This window comes from Trachinotus anak, unplaced genomic scaffold, assembly GCF_046630095.1.
Source record: "Trachinotus anak isolate AG129_WGS33_773 ecotype Australia unplaced genomic scaffold, CSIRO_AGI_Tana_v1 ptg000002l, whole genome shotgun sequence".
In the NCBI taxonomy this organism is placed as follows: domain Eukaryota; kingdom Metazoa; phylum Chordata; class Actinopteri; order Carangiformes; family Carangidae; genus Trachinotus; species Trachinotus anak.
This window is the reverse complement of record NW_027273853.1, coordinates 15,777,874-15,802,368: the sequence shown is the minus strand read 5'-3', so window position 1 is coordinate 15,802,368 and position 24,495 is coordinate 15,777,874. Positions and strand designations below refer to the sequence as shown.

Genomic DNA, 24,495 nt, shown 5'->3' with positions numbered 1-24,495 from the left:
GAGCTCCATATATCATTTTGTTGTGTGTGTGTGTGTGTGTGTATTTGTTTGTGTGCATTTGTTCATGTATATGTTGTTGCATATGGTAAAATGAGATACAATGACATTTAACACTCCTAGCCAAACACATAAATCTCTCTGTTGTCATTCAGGATAGCTGTGCACGAGTTCTCCTGTTTCGGGGGGCCAATAAAGAGATAAAGAACTACAACAGCCAGACTGCCTTTCAGGTATGTGTGGTATCCAAGAACCACTGTGTGTTAGCATGTGTATTATTGTACCTTTCATCTTTGACATGTAAGAGTTTAATGGATTGAATGACTAGGCCTAGGCCTAATGCTGCCACATTGAATATGTTGATTGCTATTAAAAACTTGAGCAGAATAACAGCTCACACCCTCTCTGGTTTACCATTGTGGCCTGTGACTGAATTCAGCCCTTCTGGTTGATGAAGTCTGTGCGAAATTGACACTGACACAGATTTCCCATGCAGATCAAAGTTCATTTGTTTGTATATTTGTTTGTTTGTGTGGTCCACACGGTGCCCAGAACATTGCCACACACACATATTTTGCACATCCACTACAACAAAGCTCTAAATGTGTAAAATATTTATTAGGAGATTGAGAGAGAGAAAAAAGAGCAAAAATTAATGGTTTTATATTCACTTATTTCAATGAGTTTTTTGTCTTTTTTTCTTTTTCCTATACTCCTGTCATTTCCCCATCTCCAGGTGGCTATTATAGCAGGAAACTTTGATCTGGCTGAAATCATAAAGGTCCACAAAGCATCAGATGTTGGTAAGTTGACAGCAGTGGTAGTATATCACCAGGCTCCCTCAGTGTTTTATTGGTTTAAATGTGACAGGGAGACATCAGATTGAAGAATGGCTGGGCATAGACAGTGGAGATGTTCAAGGAAAGTGATTATAGGTTGAATACACAGGTGTGGGGAAATGAGGGAAAGGAGATGGGAATGTAAGGGATGTGGGGGCATTTCAGGTGTTTTTTTTTGATCACTACTGAGCAGTTTCCCTCTGACATGAAATTACAGGAAAACTCTGCCATCTAGTGTATACAGGATGTAATACCTTTCTTTTTACATAATGCAATAATGCTGTTTAAGTATTTTATTCCTTTTAACTATAGAAAGGTTAGAATAGGAATCACGTATAATGTGTGAAATTTATGGTTTATTTATTCAAAATTTTACCACTCCTGTGTGCTATATGTGTGAACCTACTTTTGCACATTCACGTTTTTCATGATAAGAATATTTAATTTACAGCTACAATAAAAATCCAGTCATTTTATATATGGTTGAACAGTTTTTATTATTCAGTTTTTTGTTCTTCATTCTTCAATGGCCGATATTAAACTGTGTAAATTAATAAGACTCACTACCTTGGTTTAATATTCTCATCTTGAAGGCTTTGCTGCAGAACAATCAGCACCAGATCCAATGTCATATGATCATTTGTGTAAAAGTCTGTATATATCTGCATGAAGACATTGCAAATGGAATCACAGCCTACTGTCAGACTGGTGCAAGCTGCTAGGAAGCTTTAGCAAGCACATTTCATTGACCTTGACATATGTGTAGTTGCAGTTATTCTGTTTCTTATGCTTTCTATAGTTGCTTCATATGATATGGTGAGTCTGCTAAGAGTTGCTCTATACCTGAATATGTCTTTCTTCTCTCAGTGCCTTTCAGGGAGACTCCCTCTTACACCAACCGTCGACGTGTGATGCCTGGTCCCTTGCCCTCGCCACGGTCCTTGCTCCGCTCTGCGAGTGACAACAACCTGAATGGGGACCATGATCACATCCACAGTCAGGCCCCCCGAGAAACTCGTGGCCGTCAGGGTCACTCCCCTGTCCCCTCACTACGCAGTCTACCAGCTCTTGGGCAGCAGCACAGCAGTCTTGGAGAGGTAAGATGGAGCCACTGAATTTTTATCAGTGCCTGAAGCTGTGAGTACAGGAAGCTAGTGATGGAAAAAAATGAGGAACATAATTTGACATAATCTCATTAATGTTGTCCCTTTGTATATTTGTTCTATATGTTACATAAAGGCAACTGCAATGTTATGCACATGCATATGATTCTTGTCTCTTCTTCTGCTCTCTGTCAGAGCCGTCATGGTGAGATCCCTGACAGCAGTCTCCAAAGTACCGGCAGCTCCAGATCTTCTCATTCCCGCTCGCCTTCACTACATCACATGCATGAGGACGACAAGCCCATTCCCAGAAGGTCCCACAGCCATGGCTACCCCCACGGACACGGCCCTCGTGGAAGACTCAGGTCTGTAAGATTTGCTTTGACCTCAGCTCAACTTCATATGTTATTTCCGATATGATATGATTCCGATTGATATGTTATCAACTCAACAAATTTTATAGAGAGCTTTATAAACAAGCAAATTGTCATCCTTCTGCTCCTAATTCATGTCTCATGCTAGTTAGTCTCAGCAGTTCGTCACTTTAAATAGATAGTCTGTGATTGGCCTTGTGATTACACACATACTTTGATATTTAAACCTAATTTCAAAAAGCAAAAAGCCCCATGTGTTGTGTCTGAGTCACTTGTTAGTCACCAGGCAGCATTCTGCATCTTAGACCATCTGCTACCGTCTGCCACTGGTGATAAACATGACATAACATCAGTCACTGCAGAATCTTATTTATTTATTCATACATCAATCCCAGGCACAAATGAAAGTCATTTCATGTTGAAACTGCATCCACCCAAAAAAAGTAATCTATGTAAAGCAAAAAACTGGGAACTGATCATGAGAATGAAAGTTTTATGAAAATAAATTGGGATCAAATTTATATTGGCAGATTGAAACACTGGTCAGTACTTGTCTTTTATAATTGCATTTGGTGTAGCTGTTGTGAAGGGTATGAGGGCAATGATCGGTGCCAAGGTTTCTGTAACAAGCTAGGCAGAAATGCAGAATTTGTCCTGCTAAGATGACAGAGGGCAAATAACATGCTTCAGATCAGTGTGTGTCTGTTTGTATGTGTTAACATGCATGCATACCCACATGCATTCATGGGTGCCTTCACAGTTCAGATATGGACAGATGGAAAGGGGCTAATAATGATCACTATGGGGACCAATTGAAGACTGCCACGCTGTGTGTGTGTGTGTGTGTGTGTGTGTGTGTGTGTGTGTGTGTGTGTGTGTGCCAGTTTGTGTAAGAGAGATTGAGAGACAGTGGATATGTTCTGAAATTAGAGCTATGAGTATGTCATGGATGGACCACTCAGTTCAAAACACACAGTCATTCAATTGATACATAAATTCAGAGATGTAGCTGTGCTGCTGGGTGCGGGAACAAATCTCCTCCCTTGTACACTGAACCATTAGACAAACTGCACAGTAAACTAGGCCCCTGATCACGTCTCAGAGCAAAAGATTGAAGTGGTTAAGTGACACTTGGTTTGTTATGCTTTTTATTATGATCATATGTCAGAGCAAGATCACCTATATACAGGACACATATAATGTAATTCCACGGTGTGGGGATGCCACACACTGTGTGTGTTTGTGTGAAACAGTCTGATGTCTGACAGGGGAATTGCATTACAGACACAACACCAGCCGTCCTCTCCTCTAATACTCTCCTGTCACTTTACTCCATCCATCAAAGACTCTCTCTCTCTCTCTCTCTCTCTCTCTCTCTCTCTCTCTCTATCAGTTTCTACCTTTCATTCTGTCCTTCATACACACACACATAAACACTTACACACAGAGCCATTAATCTAAGGTTTGCTGCCAGAGAGCAGTCACCATCCTTTATTACATCATGTAACATTGACATATCACACACCATAGAAACTAAAGCTGTGAGGTGTTCAATCTGAAATTGAATTATATGAAGTGAATTTGGTTCATTACTAGATTCACACTGCAGTGTTAAATCATCCTCCTCTTTTTCTGTAATGTGTGCCTTGACAGTATGTGCATCGTCCTCTGCTACATCTGGCACTACATTGGCATAAATGTTCACTGAGAAAGATACATTTTATTGTGCTCATTTTATACCAGGTTGATTAGAAAGGGAAAACAATAGAGTTAAAAAAAACAAAAAGGACAGCAGGTTTAGTATGTCCACTGTGTCCTGGCCTAAATGACCTTCTGTACACAGGGAGTTGAGACCTTGTTCTTCTTTGCGCATTACCCTTACACCAAGTATTAAATTGAGGTGAATGTATAAAAAGCCCAAAAATGAGCAGCTGGTCTCCATGGACAGAACCTGCACCCAAGTGAGACTGATGCTGTCCTTGAATATTTTCTCTCTAATATTTCTCCCTCCCCTTCTCTGTTTCCTTCTCTGACCTTCTGTTTATGCCCATGGTAACTCTAGAGGCATCATGGGTACCAGGGGAGTGTGAAATTAGCTTGGCCGGTCAACAGCCCTCCCAACAGCAGACTCCAGCAAGTTCCTGTGGAACTTACCATCGCTTCCTCCTCCCTGGACGTGTGCAGTGCTGTCAGGGTTCAATAGCTTGGCCAGGCTTCAGCAGAAAGTTTAGATGGAGACAATAGAGAGGATATAGATAGGTCAAAGTAGCTTATTTAGACTAAATCAAGAAAGAAGAACAAAGCTTGTCAAGGCAGGTTAAAGCATAGCAGTATGGGTAACAATCACTCAACCTGATGCAGTTGACAATATAAGACATGATGCTTGGTGATAATATGATAATATGGCAGGATGCTTAGAAAATTCTGCTTTTGTCATAAAAGGTTAATGGGCTATGTAGCATGATGTGCAGTCAATGCAAAGGGATGAGTGATCATTGAGGGGACACTGTGAGTCTTAAGACCTAGTCATCAGTCTTGGTATGGAAGAAAATGTCTCAAGAAGAAGAGTAAGAAGAGATCAACTTTTATCTTTTCAATTTCAAGGGTACCACTCTTATTTTAGTTTTCATTTAGTTTCATTTAGTTTTTATTATGTAAAAAACATTATTACATGCCCTCTGACTGGTTTAGACCAGAAATGGACCTGTGAGTTTTTTTTTACATGAGTCCAATTTACTAAAGCATTGGCAGCAGAGGTTGTGTCAAAAAAAATGCAGGTCCCTGGTTGGAAAGATGTTTGCATGTCAGGATAAGCTCCTGCTGCCCTTCATCTGAAAAGTGTGGGAGGAGATTTGGACACAGCAGACCAAATCTTCATTTGAAATGAAGATTCAGTCACAACATTCGGAATCATGTTGGCATGTTGTGGTAGCTGGAGGTGTCATTAAGCAATGAACTGCCATTGCTGCTGATGTGCTGTTTCATGACCCCTCATGGGACATATACAGGCAAAAAGCCCAACAGGGGGTGTCCTGTTCCCTTCACCTTTTAATTCTCTGTTAGTAGCTGTTCTCCTCACCTCTTTTTACCTCCTACCTTTCCCTCTTTCTTTACATTAGTCATACTAGTGGCTGTTGGTGTGTAGATTATCCATGCCATCTTAACGCAGCCAAAGGACTGAGGTACATGAAGAAAAAAGGAAAGGGATAGGGTAGAGGAGGAGCCGGAGATGCAGAGTTGAGCTTCTTCTGCTTCACCTGTGGAGAATTCACATCAATGGAGGACACAGGGGAGTAGTATTGATCTGTGCACATCATAATTCTTATCCGAGGGAGATGCTGATAGGCTAACAGTGATCCGTTTGGCTTTTTATCTTCTGTCTTTGTTTAATACAGTGATGTTATCTGCACAGCCTGGCCACACACAATAAATCAGCGATACAGTCATGTCTTGCAGTATAGAAGCCTTCACAAGGATTTACAATATGTGCAACTGATTCTAAGTCTTGATCAAAATTAGAATGCATCAAACAATGTGGATGTGGTTTACAAATAGTGCAACCCTTTCCAAACATGGTGGAGGCAGTAACTGCAGTCACAGACACGTAGCATGCCAATACCACAGGTACCACAACAACTCTTTGGGATCTTCTGCCACTCATTCTGGTCCAGGTCATGGTAGCAGTTTGATAACCATGTTAGCCCCGATGTCCTTCTTTCCTGCCATATCCTCCAGCTTTTTCTCTGGGATTCCAAGACATTCCTTGGCCAGATTTGATATGTAATCCCTCCAGCATATTCTGGGTTTGCCGTGGGGTCTCGTCCATTTTGATGTGCCCATGAAGTTTTGCTCTGAGTGCCTTCTGCATATCTAAAGCCTTCACCTCATCCCTGAGGGTTAGCCCAAAAACCTTGTTAAAGAAGGTTAATTCTGCCTTCTTGTATCCATGATCTCTGTCTTTCTGGCAGTTCCCAGAGCTCATGACCATAGGTGAAAGTTGTAACGTTGATCAGCTGAGGGCCTCGCCTTCAGGCTTAGTTCCCTTTTACTATGGCAGTCTACTACCTACAACACTGTAGGTGCCAAATGGGTTACACCTGTCAATCTCTCATGCAGTCTAACCTGCACTTGTGACCATGACCACAAGATATCTCAAGGTCATGTTTCCCCATATTCCCTCCACACACCCACAAAACACCCTAAAAAAGATGCCAAAGCATACAACTATTCTCAATGTGAGCTAAGTGGTTTGTTTATCTGAACTTCCTCCCCTTTCTCAGATTGAGATGGAGTTTAGAGTTACATTTTGATCACACCAATTGACCCTTTCTTCTAACTCACTTTCTTAACTAATGCTTGATGATGATGTCTCTGCTTGGCATAAGCTTTCTGTGTACAAACAGATTCACTATTCATGACCTCAATACATTCTGTCCAATAAGCAGAGTCCGCATTCTAGTTCCTCCTTGATATCCATAAACACTCCCACACTGGGCAATCATTCATGTGCAGCAAAGCAAGGACAGGCCGATGATCATTAGGATGCAAAGTGTGATGCTGATTATGACTGAGTTTATAATGGGCTCATCTCACCTTAGGGAGCTGGGCTATTTAAGGAAAAAGCCATTTACCTGAGACAGCAGGGCAGTCATGTGAGAAAAGGCTACACTGAAGCTGCTTAGTTTGATAGCATCTGTGAAAATGGCATTTAATGACATTGGCAGTTGCATCTTGAGCGTTATGTAGGCTGTTCATAGATTTTGACATCCAAACTGAGGCAGCTAGACTCATAATTGAGCTGTTCAAATGTTAACCTGTCTGGTTTATTGATCCCAGTCAGGTATCTGATTGCTGGAATGCCCAAATTTTTGGCTTTAGGACTGATAAGGGCCACTTATCTCAAGTTTGACCAAGTCTTGAAAACACAGACATTTGCTCTTGATTTTGCACAAAATGCACTTGGTTGTTTTGTGGAACTCACAATTTAAAGATTTCAATTAAGTTGAAAATAGAAGTTGTAACCCCCACATATAGTACACTGATTAATGTAACATTTATTGTAACAGATCTTTTTTCAGCAAGATTACTCTAATGTGTGAGAAGAGAGTAAAGTAATAGACAATTGGGGCAATAAACCATGTGTTTTAAGGCAGACAAATTGACTGTTAGAGATCCAGGTTCACTTTATTGACTCATCAGTGCAGTAGGCGATGTTTTTATGCCTCGCCAGTGAGTCGGGGGCATTATGTTTTCAGGTTGTCCATCTGTCCATTCATCCATCTCAGTCTTGTGAATACAATATCTCAGTAATGACTTGCGGGGATTTCTTCAGATTTAGCACAAAGAATCACTTGTACTCAAGGATGAACTGATATGATTTTGGTGGACAAACGTTAAAGTTCAAGGTAACAGTGACCTCACATTTTTGTGAGTGCAATATGTTAGGAACATTCAGAGGAAATTTCATTTCATCTGGCACACACATTCACATGGACATGAGGATGAACTGTTTAGAATTTGGTGGTAAAAAGGTCAACTTCACTGTGACATCATAATGATCTGCAAAAACACTTCTGGCCATTGTTCAATCCTGTAACTCAGGAAGGGGAGATTGTAACTGTATTTCCTGCAACTTGGCTGGTTGGTGGAGTTCTACAGCTGTGAGGTGGTAATTCTAGTCTTTCCATTTATTGACAGTTGCCATCGTTACAGAGGCATAGCTGGTGTCCTAGGAAACGATGGAGTTTTTGTAATAGAATGCATTACAACTTTGTGTATATGTGTGTACTTGTGTGTGCATGTAATGGATCCTGCATCTGTATCCTGCAGAAGCCTCTCTCAATGAGGCACAGTGAAAGAGAAGAGAAAAAGATACAACAAAACAAAATAAGCATGAAAAAAATGTCATGCAATCTACAGCTATACACCACACACTAGATGTCTAAATCATTTGTTATTTATGCAGAAAAAAAGAAGCCACATGTTGAAATTAAATTGATATAAGGATCAAGGTATAATCCTATTATTTATCCTGAAAACAGTAACACATGAACAATAAAACAAAATGGGTACAAAAGAACACTGAGTATTTGTCATGTCCAACATGAAAAAAAAAAGAAATCCTTTAACAATTTTATAAAGCTTTCCGGTCAATATTAAAATAAAGAAAAGTTTTCTGCTAGACTCTTCTGGTGGTCTGATAAACTGTGTTACAGCCAGAATAAAATAATGTAGAGGTGAAATCGAAAATATTACCAAAAGAAATTCATGGGTGCACCATGATAGTAATGTGTGCCATGGTTACTTAGACCATGCAGTGTTAAAGATATATTTAAATCTTACATTGTTGTAATGTTGAATTGCATTTGCCAATTTTAGAGACAGACAGCAGAAACCAGCTCCGCCCCATCCCTTCTGTCTGACACATAGATAACGTGTCAACCGCACCATCATCAGTTCGGCTGCAGGGAGCTGCTGGGGTCAGGCTGTGTGCATATCCTCACAGAAGGTGTATGGAGTGGCAAAAGTGCGTGGGTGGAGGAGGCAGGTCTGAGTCATTGAACTAGATATTACTAAGAGAACTAAGAGAAGAGAAATTATTTGGCTGCTTGTGTTACTTTGACATAGCCTCATCTCCTTACTTCTCCAGCCCTTCATCCCCACCGCTTTGTGTGCTGCTGATGTTCTGTTCGGGAGCTCAGACATTAACATGCAGCAGCCATCCCGGACCCTCAGTCCCTGCGGTAATTGGAAAGCCATCAGCAAGCCGTTGTTTCGATGGAGTAGGGGACAGAGGTGGGTGAGGTGGGGGAGAGCAAGAAAAGCAATAGAGTTGGGGAGAGAAAGAGACAAACAAGGCTTAAAATGAGGAAAGGGGGAGACAGAACAATGGAGAAAGAAGGGGAAAGGGCACAGGAGGCTGGAATCAGGTGAATGAAAGAACGAAAGCTATGATGTGACTGATAACAATGTGCCGGGGGAGGAATAGCAAGAGACTGAAAGAGGATGAAAGGTAAAAAGACAGGCATTTAGTTTAGAGATTTCAAATCACTTGTTATAGTGAATGAACAGGGAATTTGTCTATATCTGTAATACACATAAACCCACTCTTAAGTAAATCAGTATTTTAAACACATACACACATACATAAATATCTTACAAATGTTTTTGATGCTTGAAAGAAAGCTTTGACAGCAAAAGCAGCAGAATGATGCTGCTGAATGCAACTTACACAGCGGCGGCAAAGTGGTGATGAATGAAGACTAGGCGGAGCTCTGCTGCTGCTGTATTAGAATTCACCACCAGAGAGAGAGGGAGAGAGAGAGAGAGAGAGAGGCAGAGAGAGAAGGAGAGAGAGTGAGTGAAGATGCAATGCGAAGATGTTAAGAAGAAGAGGGATAAGAAGGTGAAATGGAAGCAAGAGAATGAGAGAGAAGGAGGGGATTCAAGGCGAAGGGAAAGAGGGAGGAGCGATAATTAAACCAAATGGGCTGGAGCTTTTTGCCCTCCGCCCCACTGCACACAAGCATGCACACTCACACACACAGACACGCACATACACATACTCTCACAGCCTGCCTCAGGGAGCCATGGCGCATGCACGCTCGCAGGCAGACAGGCAGGAGGAGATCAATCGTTCTCTGGGACTAGTGTGTGTATGTGTATGTCAGCGATGTGTTAGTGACATGCTGGTAGTGGCGTATGCCATGCTAGTGGAGGTGCAATGTTAGTAGGAGTTGGGGGGGGCTGTCTGTGTATGTGCTTGTGTGCACGGCTAGAATGCACATAGAGGGCTTGTGGTGTGTGAGCGAGCCGTCAAAGGGGAGGGGAGCCACGGAGCGCAGCAGCAGCAGCAGTAGCAGTAGCAGTAGCACCAGCATTGCTAGAGTGTGTGTGAGCGAGTGTGTGTGTGTGAGGGGTGGAGGGGAGAGGAAAGGCAGACGCGGTGGGACTCCCAGGAGAAAGAGCGGGAGTTGTGGAGCAGACCCAGCCTCTCTCCTCCACAGCAGGAGAACCAGGACCCAAGGACAAGGCAGGATCTGTAGCCCAGCCTGGAGCAGCTGGAACTGGTGTGACACGGGGGATCTCTGTCCTTCTCTGTTGGGGGCTGCTGCTAGAGCCCCAACTCAGGATGTGTTTGACTAAGAGGGGCTTCCAGACGGATCTGAGAGACCCACACAGAGAAGAAAACAGTGCAGTCCCTCTTACCGTTAATTATTTCTGCTTCTACCTCGCTTTGGATGCAGGGGTGAGGGGAGAGATAGAAGAGAGAGAGGGTAAAAGGGAGCAGGGATATTGTCTGTGCTATTAAGGAAGGAAGAGAGGGAATAAGAAGAGGGGGGGTGGTTGGGAGGAGTGTACTCTCCTCTCATGACTCTCCCATGGAATGCTGACTATTGACTGTTGATCGGCAGGCACAGGGACTTGTTTATGAATCCCTCCCTGGCCACCATAACAGCCAGGGGGAGCCACCAGGTTGCTGTCCCGCTGACAACCATGTCGGTGACCACGGGCTTCAGCTACCAGCTCCCTGGAATCACCACAGTAACGTATGTGTTTGTTTACAGCCCCGGCTCAGTGCAGCGAGACCCAAGCCCCCCTCATCACACCCCTCCAGCGCTGACAGGCCCCCGTGGGCCCAAACGGAAACTCTACAGTGCTGTCCCGGGACGTACCTTTATTGTGGTCAAGCCCTACACACCGCAGGGGGAGGGAGAGATCCAACTCAACCGTGGAGAGAGGGTCAAAGGTAGGTTGTCTACTATCATTTGTGTTACTACCGATTTTATCCCCTCGCTTAACCTACTACTGTAACTACTACTTTGTGACACTACTGCCTCTACCCTATATTTCATAGCATGTCAGCAACTCTCAGTCATCCCTGCTGGTGATGTTTAAGATCTCCTGTGAAGTCCATGGCTACATGTAGCTTGTATGACTGTCAGAGTTGGGTTTGTCACAGAATAAAAAAGCACCAAAAGACATTCCTATGCTCTCATACTTCTCAAATACAAAGCACACCATTACTTCACTATGTTTTTCTCTGCAAAGCAGTTATGCAATCTCTCAACCTGGAAGTCATTTCAGTGTCGTTTGAGCTTGACATTGTGAATTATCATTTCATTCACTTTGTAAATGTGCTGTTCTCTGCTTTACACAGAGGTGCCGTGGCTTCGCTTTCATGTGTTTGTGTGTGTGCTTTTGTCTCCATCCATGCTTCACTCAAGACTATGACTGTAATGACGTAGAAGGTAAACTCCATAATATTCTTCTCACCCTGTATCTCTCCCATATATCTCAGAATGTCAACCACACACCTGCCATGGAGCAGTTAGTTCTTGCCCCTGTTTGAATCCACTTAAAATGTGTTTACAATCTCAGTATAAATCTGTGATTACTTCAAGGAGAGGGCATGCAAATTCAAACAGGTCCTGTGTGCTTTCCGTCATTGGTATGCATACCACTGTCCTTCCTTCTCTGTGAGAGTGCTTTTCCCTGAACGTACAACTGCTCTACTCCCTCCTCTTATCACCTGTCCACAGACACCCAGGTCCACATTGACCCCACACCCTACATTCTGTCACGTCACTTTCATCACCATGGATCAAACCCACATTAGCTTAATGGAAACGGTTCCCTCATGTCCTCAGAAAGGCTGGAGAGAGAGGGCAGCCACACTCATGCTGAGACCTCTTATGTTCCATTCAGATCTGCAGAAGCACAGGAAGTACAGCTCAAGGGTCAATTTAGAATTTCAATTTGGATTTTGTGCAAACAATCATGACACACACATGCACACACAGTCTTATCTCTTTCTTCCTCTTTCTTATTCAGTTGCTAACAACACACAAACAGTAGCTTAGACCCACTGACAAGGCCCTTTCTCTCTGCCTGGATTGATATTGAATCTTTCCTAGATGTTTTCTGTCTTCCTGCATCTCTGTACTTACACACCCTTACCTGCAGATCTCCTCCTATATGCTTTGATGCCTCTTCTTCACAGCATTGTGTGTTTGTTTTATGTAGACACTGCTGTCATTTCCACAGGAATTACTAAAACAGACGATAAACAATTCAGACTCATGATTTTGCCAAACAAAACTGAATAACTACATTGTCTGAAACTGTGATGCATACTGATGTTGACACAAATGTTATCAGAAATGTGATGACTCAACAACAGCTAGTATGCCTCCATCTACTGAATGGATCTGCTGTCATTGGCTTTTCTGTTGGCGCACCCGAATCCATAACCCTGCCACTAATGTGAACACAGTGTTTTGCCGTTCTTTCATGTTGGTCATGCAGGAAACAAGCGTACAGTCGCGTAGCTGCCAGCACCATGGCCCAGCCAAGTAAACCATCTGGCTCTGTTATGCAACACTGACCATCATAACCATCACTGTGTTGCATTCACTATGCTTCTGTAGTCTTGGGATATAAACTGAGAAATACATTACTGATGTTAACTGGTTGACTGCCTGGGCAGTTCAGATTCTGTGTGAAGGACTTGTTTTGGTGACCAAATTATGTTTAGTGCATTTTATGTAGCCCTAGGAGGGAGTGACCAGCCCTCCTGGTGCACAAAGAAGCTAGGCTTGAGAAGCAACTTCCTTTAGGGATGGATGACCCTTGGTTTGATACATAATGCATTCCATCTAATCTGCATTCATAAATGGATGAGTTGCTAATAGTAATATGACTCATTTGCAATGGAGGGCATGAGGAGGTAAGGCAAGTGACAGAGAGGGAAAAAGATACAAGTATTTATTTCTTTGTCTCCTGATTAAGGACACAAACATCTACACCTTCAGTGATGCTGATTGAGGTCAATTCTAGTTTACTTGTGTGCATATGTGACTGTGCATGTATGGGAAGTGAAAATCAACAGTGCTGTTTATGCTTTGGTACTGCTTTGGATTTCAAACATGTTGATGATTCAGTTATAGTGAGGTCATCAGCCTCTTTACCCCTCCAACCCCCCAAATACAGTGACACACACACACACACTTCACGTAACTCATACACTCATCTCTGTCCTCCTGTTAATGCTCTCGCATACTTGTTAATCACCAGTGATACCAGAGGAGCATCTTTATGATGAGATCAGACTGGGTAAATCTCACTAAGTCATCTATCTGTCTATGTTTGTGAGTGTTTCAGTGTGTGTGTGTGTGTGTGTGTGATGTGTGTAAGGATCCATAATAACAAATGTAAGCATTCGCGTATCTGTTTATTAGCTTGACTGTTGGAACCAACCAGTGGCCTGATGAGGCAGGGAATATTGTATGCTATACAAGGAAAGATATGTCACACATGTGACATTTGTAACTTAATGAAGACCATTGATTTTGTTCTAATGGGAGACCCACTGTAGCTTGCAGCAGTAGACTGTAGCACATTCTTGGTGAAGTGTGTGTGTAGCTTGGTCTTTATAAATATAAATGTTGAAAGCTTAAAAATTGCACAATATAATGACTTCTTGTTTTTTTTTTGTTTGTTTGTTCTTTTAGTAAAGGATGACTATCTGGATTCAGATGGTAAATACAGCAGAACTTAATAGCAACACTTCCTGTAGTACTTTGTTTTATGTAGTACCCACAGCAGAACTCACTGGTTCTAGACCAGTGACCATCTCACTTAACTAATACATTTGTCTTAACATGAAAGTTTTGATATTGTGATCATTATTTGGTTTTTGCTCACTGCAAGATATTTATCACAATTTGAGTAAAATTATCATCAGATCAAGCAGATTAATCAGCCTAATTTTGCATCTGAAGAATGCTTTCAACTTCTACACCCCATTCTAAGTAAACTGATGGGTCTTCTTCAATTATTTATGGTTTTTATCGCAGTGTACAATAACCAACAGACATTTACAACTCTGACTTATTTCCTGATAAGATTCCCTATAAAAGTTAGACACTGTAGCAGTAACATACATTAGTGTATTGTGTAGTGTAGTGTGGTGGAATAGCGCTAGTATCTTAACTGTGAACAGCCAAAATGTATGTGAAAATTACGCTACCTTTTTTTCAGCTGTGTATTCATTCATTTAATGCCTTATAGCTGACAGTCCATGCAATGATGAGGATAACGCTTATGACATTAGTGATGACGATGATGAACATGAAGGTAAAATGAATATCTTTCTTTTTCATTTTTAAAGAAGGATGACAAAGTGATTAAAACTGCAAATCATTAAGGAAACACAATTATTTATTATTCTGCTAACACAAGTAAATGAAGTGAATGTTGCAGTCTTGTTTTCCCTCTAGTGACTGCAACAACTGAAACTTATTTTTAAGTTCACAACGTTGATCTGCAGTGTGAGCAAGTGAAAAAGAATTTCTGAGACAGAGATCATGTGTAAGTCGAGGGAAGACTCTTAATAGTCCATAAAAGTGGACAATTGTACTTTTTCATCCTTCATATTCATTTATACTAGCACTGATAGATGCACATACAACCCCAATGTACAACAGCTAATAGCTTTAAATGTATATACTTAGTTTCAGTGAATGAATCAGATGCTAGAGTCCCAAATAGCACATGTTTTATCCAACCAGTTTGTCATCCATGATGTAGAATTGCTTGGAAAAACTCTTGTCTTCACTCAGTGATTGTCAGTCCATTGGTCTGCTGTCTGAGATCAATGTCTCTAGACAGCCATTGTCTAGACAAACAGCCCTGATGTTCACCATTTAGCAGGGTCATACACATCCAGCTCTTCAAGCACACTGTTAGTTTCAGGTAATGAGATCTGTTTGTTCTTTCTCACTCACTGACTTCCACTGGACCACAAAACTAGCATGCACTTGGTATCATGGGGTGTTTGCATGTGTGTCTGCTTTTATTGCCATTCAAAAAATGGATGTCTCTAAGATTTTCAGATCAGATTTTGTGGTTTGTATCTGTACATGTGAGTATCTGATAATGTTTACAGAGTGTGTGTGTGTGTGTGTGTGTGTGTGTGTGTGTGTGTGTGTGTGTGTGTGTGTGTGTGTGAGTGAGATGATACCTTTGGTACACTCCATTAACAGGCCCACCAGGCCCATCCCCCAACCCTCTTTTATCCCCTTTCTATACTCATTCCCCTGCTCACCCCTGTTTGTTTCTGCTCTTTCCCTTCATCGATGTAATCTGATCTCATCATTCGGATGGACATCTCTTGAATGGCCTCTTAGTGTCACCATGGTAACAAACGAGGACACATGCCACCGTAACCTGGTCAAGCTTTTTGCACACTTGTGCACACATACAGAGCTACACACAGGTACAAGACATGCATACACTTGCTCTAACTTAACACACAATCACAGCTATGAATGCAGCACAGTCCAGGAACACAAAAACAGATTCAGAGCAACAGATGTGTGTATCAACATGATGACCCCCCTCCCTCCAGGAGCTTTAACTGCACATTCTTCTCATCAACAAGGTGACACATTTAAGAGCATGCTTCTGTAACTGTGTATTACATCTCAGAGACACACACACACCACATACACCTTCTCCAAACGCCATTATAAATCTTGCAGACAGCCATGAAAATGAAACCAGCGCAAGTAACATTGAGATTAGACATTCACAAACATGATTAATGGGGTTTGGCCAAACCCAGTGTGTGCAGAATATTAACACTGCTATGGGCAGTGGAGGATACCTGGACCAGTTATACCGATACAAATACACATCCATATACAGGGTTTATTCCAGGTCTAGCTTCACACATGCTCAGAAAGCAGCTGTTACTGCTGTTATGATTTCTGGGAACACACACAGCATATATAGCTCAGCCATTTACAAATAGTGGTATACTGAATGTCTGCCATTGAACTGCAAAAGCTTTGTTGAACCCATTGTCTGACTGAATGCCTCTCTTCTTGTGTACTTAATTCTCTCCAACAATAGCTACATATATCTGCACACTGATGTGTATGTGTGTTTTAAACAAGATCATACAAATGAAGCAGTGCATACTGCATTATGTTTTTGACCACACAGCTTGCTATTAAGACTAAAATGCTTATGCATCTGTCCGTTACCAAGCAACAGGTGCTTAGTGCATTACAGCTCTGACATGTCATTTTAAGAGTGAAATAAAAATGATCAAATTATGCCTTTAGTGAGTTTCAAAAAATCCATTTGGTTCTGAGAAACAATATTCCTTCACCTGCATATTTTCCCCTTGATTTTTAGAAATATTCCTCCATTTTCTCTTCATCTGCTGCATGCAAATCAGGTTGGATGAGAGCCTGAGTGCTAAGCGTTGAATTTAGACTAAATATCACTGTTAGCTTCCCACAGTGAGCTTAGGGTGAATTAATTAGACTTCCATTCTGTCTGGTAGTAGCATGATGTCTACCGTGTGTGTCTGTATGCAAGAGTGTGTCTGTGTATATGCAAGTATCAGCATTGCTCCATTGTGATTTGCATCATAAAGTGTGTGTGTGTGGTGTGTGCACATGTGTAAATGCGTACATTGTCTGCCTGTGCGCTTTCTTTTGTGTGTGTTTGTCTTTGTGAGCATAGTGTAAGTAATTGCCTCCCACAAGTTAGATAAACAGCATCCTTCAAGTATTCAGCAACCATCTGTCCTAATATCCGAGGCACATATTGAAGAAATGTCTCTCTCACTGGCTTTTTCTTTGCCCTCAGTCTCTGTCTCTGTTTCTTCCTTTTTCTTATATACTTATGTACACATACATTCAATACACAATATCCGTTTATCTTGCCACGAGTAGCATGTACAGAATTATGCAGATTTGGTATTTTTTGTAATAGTCTCTAGTTGTGTTCCACTAATTTACTTGCACTTCATTGATGCAGTGTGAGACCTCACTTACATCACTTACCGTATTTTCCGCACTATAGGGCGCACTGGATTATAAGGCGCACTGTCAATGAATGGTCTATTTTCGAACTTTTTTCATATACAAAGCGCACCGGACTATAAGGCGCATTAAGCGAAACAAAACATTCAGATAAGTCAGTCAAACTTTATTAAACGCGTTCACAATAACTCTCAACATTGTTCAAACCTTGATGAGCGTATTCACAATAACTCCCAACCTTGTTCAGTTGTAACACGTAAAAAAAACACAGTCTGATACCGCTAAATCAAACATTAGCGTATTCACAATAACTCCTTATAGGTCCTTATACACACACACACTGTAATATTATGGTGAAGCACAGTATGTATTACTCCGCGATGCCCCTGACTACGATAGCCGTAATGCTGCAAGTGGTGCGGCTTTGTAGTTTACCAAACATTTTGACAGAGCCCGCGAGCGCCGTGTACCACACAAAATCGCTTCGAGGTCAGTAAGCACAACCAGAATTAATCCATATATAAGGCGCTCCGGATTATAAGGCGCACTGTCGTTTTTTGAGAAAATTAAAGGCTTTTAAGTGCGCCTTATAGTCCGGAAAATACGGTACACAACCTTTGAACTGTGACAGTGTATTTCATGCATTTAAAATTACTGTGCAGTATGGCAGCACTTAAAAGCATAGTTATCAAATGTTTGTGGTAATTTTGATGTTTGTGAGTGTCTGAAGAGAACCCCTGTTGACTTCTCAACATGAGCTCTTTGGCTTGTGTAAACCAGATTGCCACTGGGCAGGAGACTGTAGCACATACAGCCTCTTTAAAGTTATAATATGTAATTATATGTAATGACTAGACCTATATTAGATATATGTTTTTGAGTGGTCTACCTAAACTATCCCAAATGTTTTCATCAATTTCCAACGCTACCACAATCTGTGATTTTATTTGGCTTCATTTCATTTGGTTGCCTGTCAATGGCATCGTATCCCCTATGCACATGCGTCAGTGTTGTGGTTTGCTTGTCTGAAGCTCAAAAGGCAGGAATTGGTTATGGTTTAGGTTATGGTTTGGGTTAGGTTAGGTTGCTCACAATGAATTGAAGTCAGTGCAATGTCCTAGTACAGATAGCTATGCAAATGTGAGCGTGTGTGTGTCTATTATTGATACTGGCCAGGGTCACAAGCCTAAGGCAAGGACGTTGATGCCACAACTAACCTTCTAGCTGTCCAATCAGAGTAGCAGCGGGGTGTAAAGTCCCGCCCACACACCTACCTGCTCCCTGCTGAACACACCACCTGTTCTCCTATTACACTCTCATCCACTTTGTTTTATTTTGTTTGGTTTTTTTTGTATTAGAAACATGCCCATACGGTGCAGGATTATTCAACACAACCCTCTCATTCAAATTAGAACCCATGGTTGCCTACATACATCTAATTTACTGAGATGTAGCACCACACAAAATGCTAATTAGAAACACAGGCAGTTGTAGAGTTAATCAGTATATAAATAAACGTGAACAGGAACACCGCTGCATAAACAGGAGCCATTCACTGACGCAGATACATATTCAACAGAAACACTGATATGCTTTTGACTAACAATCACACTATCATGTACAATGTGACAAACACTTTTTGGGGTGGGCACAACGAGGGCAAGGCTGAACTGACTGAATGACTCCAGATGGTTGTTAGCAACAGGCGTTTTCTGTCCTGCACAGTGACAACCTACTTTGCAGTGACGGGTGTGAAAATCCGCATATAAAGGTCATGTCATTAGGAAGAGTAGCTTTTAACAAGTTTAAAAACCTTGTGTCTTAACCTTCTCCATATGTATGTGGAATATCCCTGAAATTAAAAACAGTCATTATCCTTGAATTCCATGACCACTCACTAAGACAACTCTCCCACGCAGCTATGTGCAATTTCAGTGAGAAGCAGTGTTTTTGTCACATAATAATATATAGTGGAGACTTGGGCTTTGAGCATGGGGGCTGGTCAGCTTATTACAGCATGTTCATTTGTCATGGCATAAACATCATCATTTATGTGACGGCCTGACTGGTCAATCAAACAATTAGGCATGTGATTAACGACTCAACAAAAAACTATCTATCACTGATCTATTAACAATCAACAGCCAATCAATGGTTGGTCTACAGCTAATCAATCACGGGTATACTCTGATGGGGGACTGGGGCGGGAGACATAATGTTTTCCAGCTGTCCGTCTGTCCATCCCCCTGCTCCATTCTCATGATCGTGTTATCTCAGTAACAACTTGAAGGAATTTCTTCATTTGGCACCAATGTCCATTTGGACTTAAGGATGAACTGATTTTGGTGGGCAAAGGTCAAAGTTCAAGGTCACTATGACCTCACATTCTTGTGAATGCGATATATCAGGAACAACCAGAGGAAATTGTATTATATCTGGATCTAACATTCATTTGGACTCAAGGATGAACTAATTTATATATATATATATATATATATATATATATATATATATATATTTTTTTTTTTTTTTTTTTTTTGCTCCTCAAAATCCAGATATGATTTTGTCATATCAGTGTATGTTAATTTCCTGGTGTGTTCATGTGTGCTAATGCATACGTGTTAATGATAATTATCATTACATTTAATATAATTTGCTCCTTTTACTGTGCCATAAGCTGATAGCTGATATTGCCCTCAAATAAGAAAAAAAAAAAAAAGAAGCAGCAGCAAAGAGAGTGGGTAACTATTAGGTAGCCTGTTCTATTTTCGCCTCCACCTGAGGGTCAATACAGAAGTAGAGAAAGAATGAGAGATGGAATAAAAGCAGGTGAGAATGCAAGAAGAGGAATGTCATGTAGCTCCCCTCAAGCCTGGGAGGGAGGGAGGGAGGGAGAAGAGAAGAGAAGAGAAGAGGGATCCCTCTGAGTCAGCCTTGGAGTCCCCCCCCCACCCCCCACTATAATTTACAACACTCCCACCCTCCTTGTATATCCTTTTTCTTTTCTGTAGCCTTCTTCCTCTGCTCCTCTCCTTCCTTTGACTTGGCTGTCATTCACAAAAAAAGCTGTTTCTCATTGTTTCCTTTTTTTTTTTTTCTTAAACTTGTCGAGCCTTTATTTCTTTCAGACTCTCTCTCTCTCCCCCTCTGACAATCTCAGTTGAATGATGATGAGCCAGAGACTGCGCCACTCCCTCGTCCTCTTCTAAGCAAAAGAAGGCCTGTGAGGCTGAACATGCACCAAACCACAGCACATATTTGACTCATAGCAGTGTGACTATCCCTCTTCTCTCTTCTTTATTGGCTCTACCTCATTTAGTCTTGTATCTACTCTGGGGTCCACTCGCCCTTTTCCACATCCCCTAATTGCCAGCTACTTCTGCTTCTCCTCCTCCTTCTCCTCCTCCTTCCATGTCCACCTCCATCCTTTTCATTAAATTCCATTTTTTTACCTATTCATCTTGTTTTTACTGCTTTTTTAACCTATATACTTCTCCAGCTATATGGCTCTACATGTCTTCTGCTCTCCCTCCAGAGAATTTGCATATATCCCTTCAAACATATGTTACAACTAATAATGACCATCCATACTGCACAGCTGTGCATAGTCAACCCCTTTCTCTTCTTTACTGTGTGTGTTGTGTTAGCATGTCTCTGGTTGTGTCAACCTTGTTTCATAAAGATACAACACTCTCTCTCTCTCTATCTCTCTCTCTATTACACTGAATTGAACCGAGGTTTAATAAAGAGTGCAGGGATCCAAATCTAATAACAGCTCCACTCTGGTTATTGGAATGCTCTCCACACTCACCTTCACGCACTTTGTTGCACGCACTTACACGCACTTACACTCACGCAACTATGCAGGCTGAGCAATATACTAACTCTTTATTCAGAAAAGACCTTACTCAGCAAGTCCGTCTTTCACATTATATTCACTTACTGTACATGGCATGCAAACCCACATCATAGTGCCATGAATTATTGTCAGTAAAAAATCATAACAGGGTTTTTTTTTCGAGAGAATAGTAGACTCCCCACATGGGAGCTGACCTAGAGGTCAGTACCACAGATGGGGTCACACTCATGTAATTATATCTGCGTAATTATTTAGAATTAAAAATACCTTGATACCTACTTTTATCAAAATACTCTACTCTTCTTAAAACAAATTTCTGATGCCGTTCAAATGCTAACACCTTTCAATACTATAGAGTTTGTTACTATGTTAAAGAGAGAAAGAAGAAACTGAGAAGCAGAGCACTGGGCATCAAGTGATTAGCAAGGGGCAACAACAGAATGGTGAAAAATTTACACTTGACTGAGTTTCATCAGACACCTGTGTGTGTGAGTGGATGCTATCAAGACTAGAGGTGTAGGTGTATGTACTACCAGGTGTATCTACACCTAATTCCCTATGCTATAATGTCTGCATTATGCAACTATGGAACATGACTGCAGAATGTGTGCAGTCCATCAGTTTAAATGCCTTTCTTTTGGATATAAAACTGCACCAATTTATGTGCGCAGGTACACCACTATTAAACAGAGACAGAAAAAATTATAAGGCGACTGACAGATTTTTTGTAGAGCTGCAGTAAGAATTGTATGCAGCACCTAGAGATACAAAGTGAAGAGGCAGGTTATCGGAACATAATGTTCAGTGAAGCAGTATAAAACCTTTCATTCAGTAGTTCAAGGTTAAGTAGTAGAATTAAATAGTTGCATAAACTCGTATCATCCACTCAGTAATTATTTACTAATAGTGACATCAGAGCTGCACAGTGTTTCCAACAGCAAATCCTGAAAGATAAATGCCAAACTGAACCAACCTTACAGCGGATTAATGCATTTTAAAAGGATTCAGGATTGGATCTCAGAAGAGGAAGAAAATGTGTAATATCTTAGTGAAAAAAAATTTAGGTTAATATTTTGGTATTGATGTAGCTACAGATATGTTATTTGGGCAACAATTTCTTCCTAGACTTAATAAATAATATGTATATGTGGCTTCAATGTGGCCTTTCGGTGTTTGGCATGCTGGATGTGTGCATATCTATGATTGCTGTTCTCTTGACCGAGGCTGATGGAATCTCAAGACGTGTTTATCCTGCTCCATTAATGTTTGTCTCAGATTCATCAGTTAAGGAAATTGACAACATACTCACAAATTTAGTCTTAATTTTATAGTTACTTGTAATTTTAAAATTTCCAAATTGCCTATAAAATTATCTAAATTTAATCAGCAGGCCCACAGAGGCTGGAAGCTATGTTATAAACACAACTTCTCCCCTCATAAAAAAAAAAAAATTCAAGAAGCACTGAGGGTAGAACCCGTCTTAGTGATAAATGGTAGTGACATTATGAATAGTAAATGCAACACATTTGTAAAATATATATATATATATATGAGATACAATCTATGAAAGACGAAAAAGAGAAAAAGCTTCTTGGAACAATATTTGTTTAAGGGATTAAAAGAAACAACGGAAAAAGCTGTTCACTCTAAAAATCAGTGGCAGAATCAGGGCCTCTTGGAGTGGATGCATGAACATCCATGAGTGGATGGGGCCTGAGCTGAACATTTGCCAGGCATTTATCTCAGAACAGTAGAAGCTGAGTCAAGGACAGCTTGCCTAGCACACTTTGGCTGAAGTTAATCACCAGTCAAAGATCCCAGGATAATCCCCAGTGCGCATGTGCAAACCTCTTTGCTTACCAAGCTCCAGCCTTTGTCAACGGGACGCAGTCACACCTACAAAAATGAAATGATAGGTACAACGGCTGGAAGTACGGCTAGCTTGCAGGGACAATACCCTGCTGTCACCACAAGTGGGCAGTAAATTACATGATGAATACAAACACGTATCAGATCCTTTATGGGATAGAAAGCTTTTCTGAGATCAGATGTAAGGAGAAATATCACTTCAAATTCAGTATTGTTCTAAATGATGTCTATTTTTAGCTTTAACTGGGCTATGTATATTCATGTTCACAACTATGTTGAGCACATGTCTGTATTGTTTGTACATTCTAATGTTTTTCAGTAAAGAAAGATTGGAAAAACTCTAACAGCATATCCAATGTGCAGAAATCCTAACATGACATTTTATGGAAATCAAGCTGTATTTTGGCTTTGGCAAGTCTTCCATGGCATCTCTCTCTGAATCAGTGTGAGTGCATCGGTGGCAGAATGCCATCAGCCTCTCTCAGTCCAGCTGCATTCTTTATTGTCTGTTTCTGCAGGCAAACACAGGATCCTGACACACTCACTGCGTGTGACAAATACACTCAGTTTATTAGGAACACCTAGCTAAAAATAATGCAGTCTAATGCAACAGTCCCACTATAAGTCCCACCTACATGAAGGTTTCAGTGTTCAGTTTTTGTCAAAACTGTGTTAAAGAGGTGTTGATTCCACTGTATGATCATTTTGGAGGATGTAGTCTCTGGGGCTATTAAACTGCATTGCGTTATGTTGACAGGTATTTCTATTATTTTGTTCACCCCATTAAAAGCAACAGACACACCTCTTTGTGTACTGTAATACAGTTCAACAGCACCACAATCTACAGTCTCGGAAATGACCATAAAGTTGAATCAACACCTCAACAAAAACTGAGCATTATAACAATCATGAAGGGAAGATTTATTGCAGGGCTGTCGTATTAGACTACTTTAGTTTTAGCTAGGTGTTCCTAATAATCTGACAACTGAGTGTATGTTTGTTTGTGTGAGTGTGTTTTGAAGTCTACTCCTTTTCTCACCAGCTATCACTCATTCATTCATTCATGAAAGCTGCCTTCTGTATGAGTGTGTGTCTGTGTGTGTGGTTGGCGGTGTACAGAGACACAAAGACGATGAAAGGAGGAGAAAGAAAATGAATGACTCAGCTCAAACCAATAGAGCGAAGCAAAGCAAGAATTAAAATGAGCTCAATTGGTCGTCACGTACACACACAGACAGACACACACACACTCAAGCAGGGATGCATTGAAGCTTGCAGACAGGGTGTGTGAAGAGTATAAATAGCTCTGCATCCTCACTGATGCTATTTTTAAACCTGGAGTCGTGACTGACTTAACCAAGGGCAAAACTCAGAGGTAATACACGCAGGCACACACACACACACACACAGAGATCAGACTTCTTGGACAGCCATGAATAACTAAGCGCTTGTCGAAACATAGCTCTTTCCCCATGTCAGTTTGTGTCCTTCTTTAGCTGGCTCCCATCTCTCTTTGTTTTTTCTTTTCTTTCTTTCTGAATGCAAGCCTCTTTTATTCACACTCTTTCCTTTTGTTTCATTCTCTAGGGCACTCTATGATGCCATTCTCCTTTC

General features: G+C 41.1%; 1 protein-coding gene across 2 annotated transcripts in view; it reads left to right on the top strand.

Moving 5' to 3' along the window:
- shank3a (SH3 and multiple ankyrin repeat domains 3a) overlaps positions 1-24,495 on the top strand; it is a 171,914-nt gene that overhangs the window by 98,062 nt on the left and 49,357 nt on the right. For both annotated transcript variants that reach the window (XM_071501331.1, XM_071501330.1), the window contains 5 exons: positions 153-230; positions 734-800; positions 1,704-1,933; positions 2,135-2,304; positions 10,881-11,062. In XM_071501331.1, the coding sequence (XP_071357432.1) occupies positions 153-230; positions 734-800; positions 1,704-1,933; positions 2,135-2,304; positions 10,881-11,062 (727 nt within the window). The remainder of the gene's footprint in view (positions 1-152; positions 231-733; positions 801-1,703; positions 1,934-2,134; positions 2,305-10,880; positions 11,063-24,495) is intronic.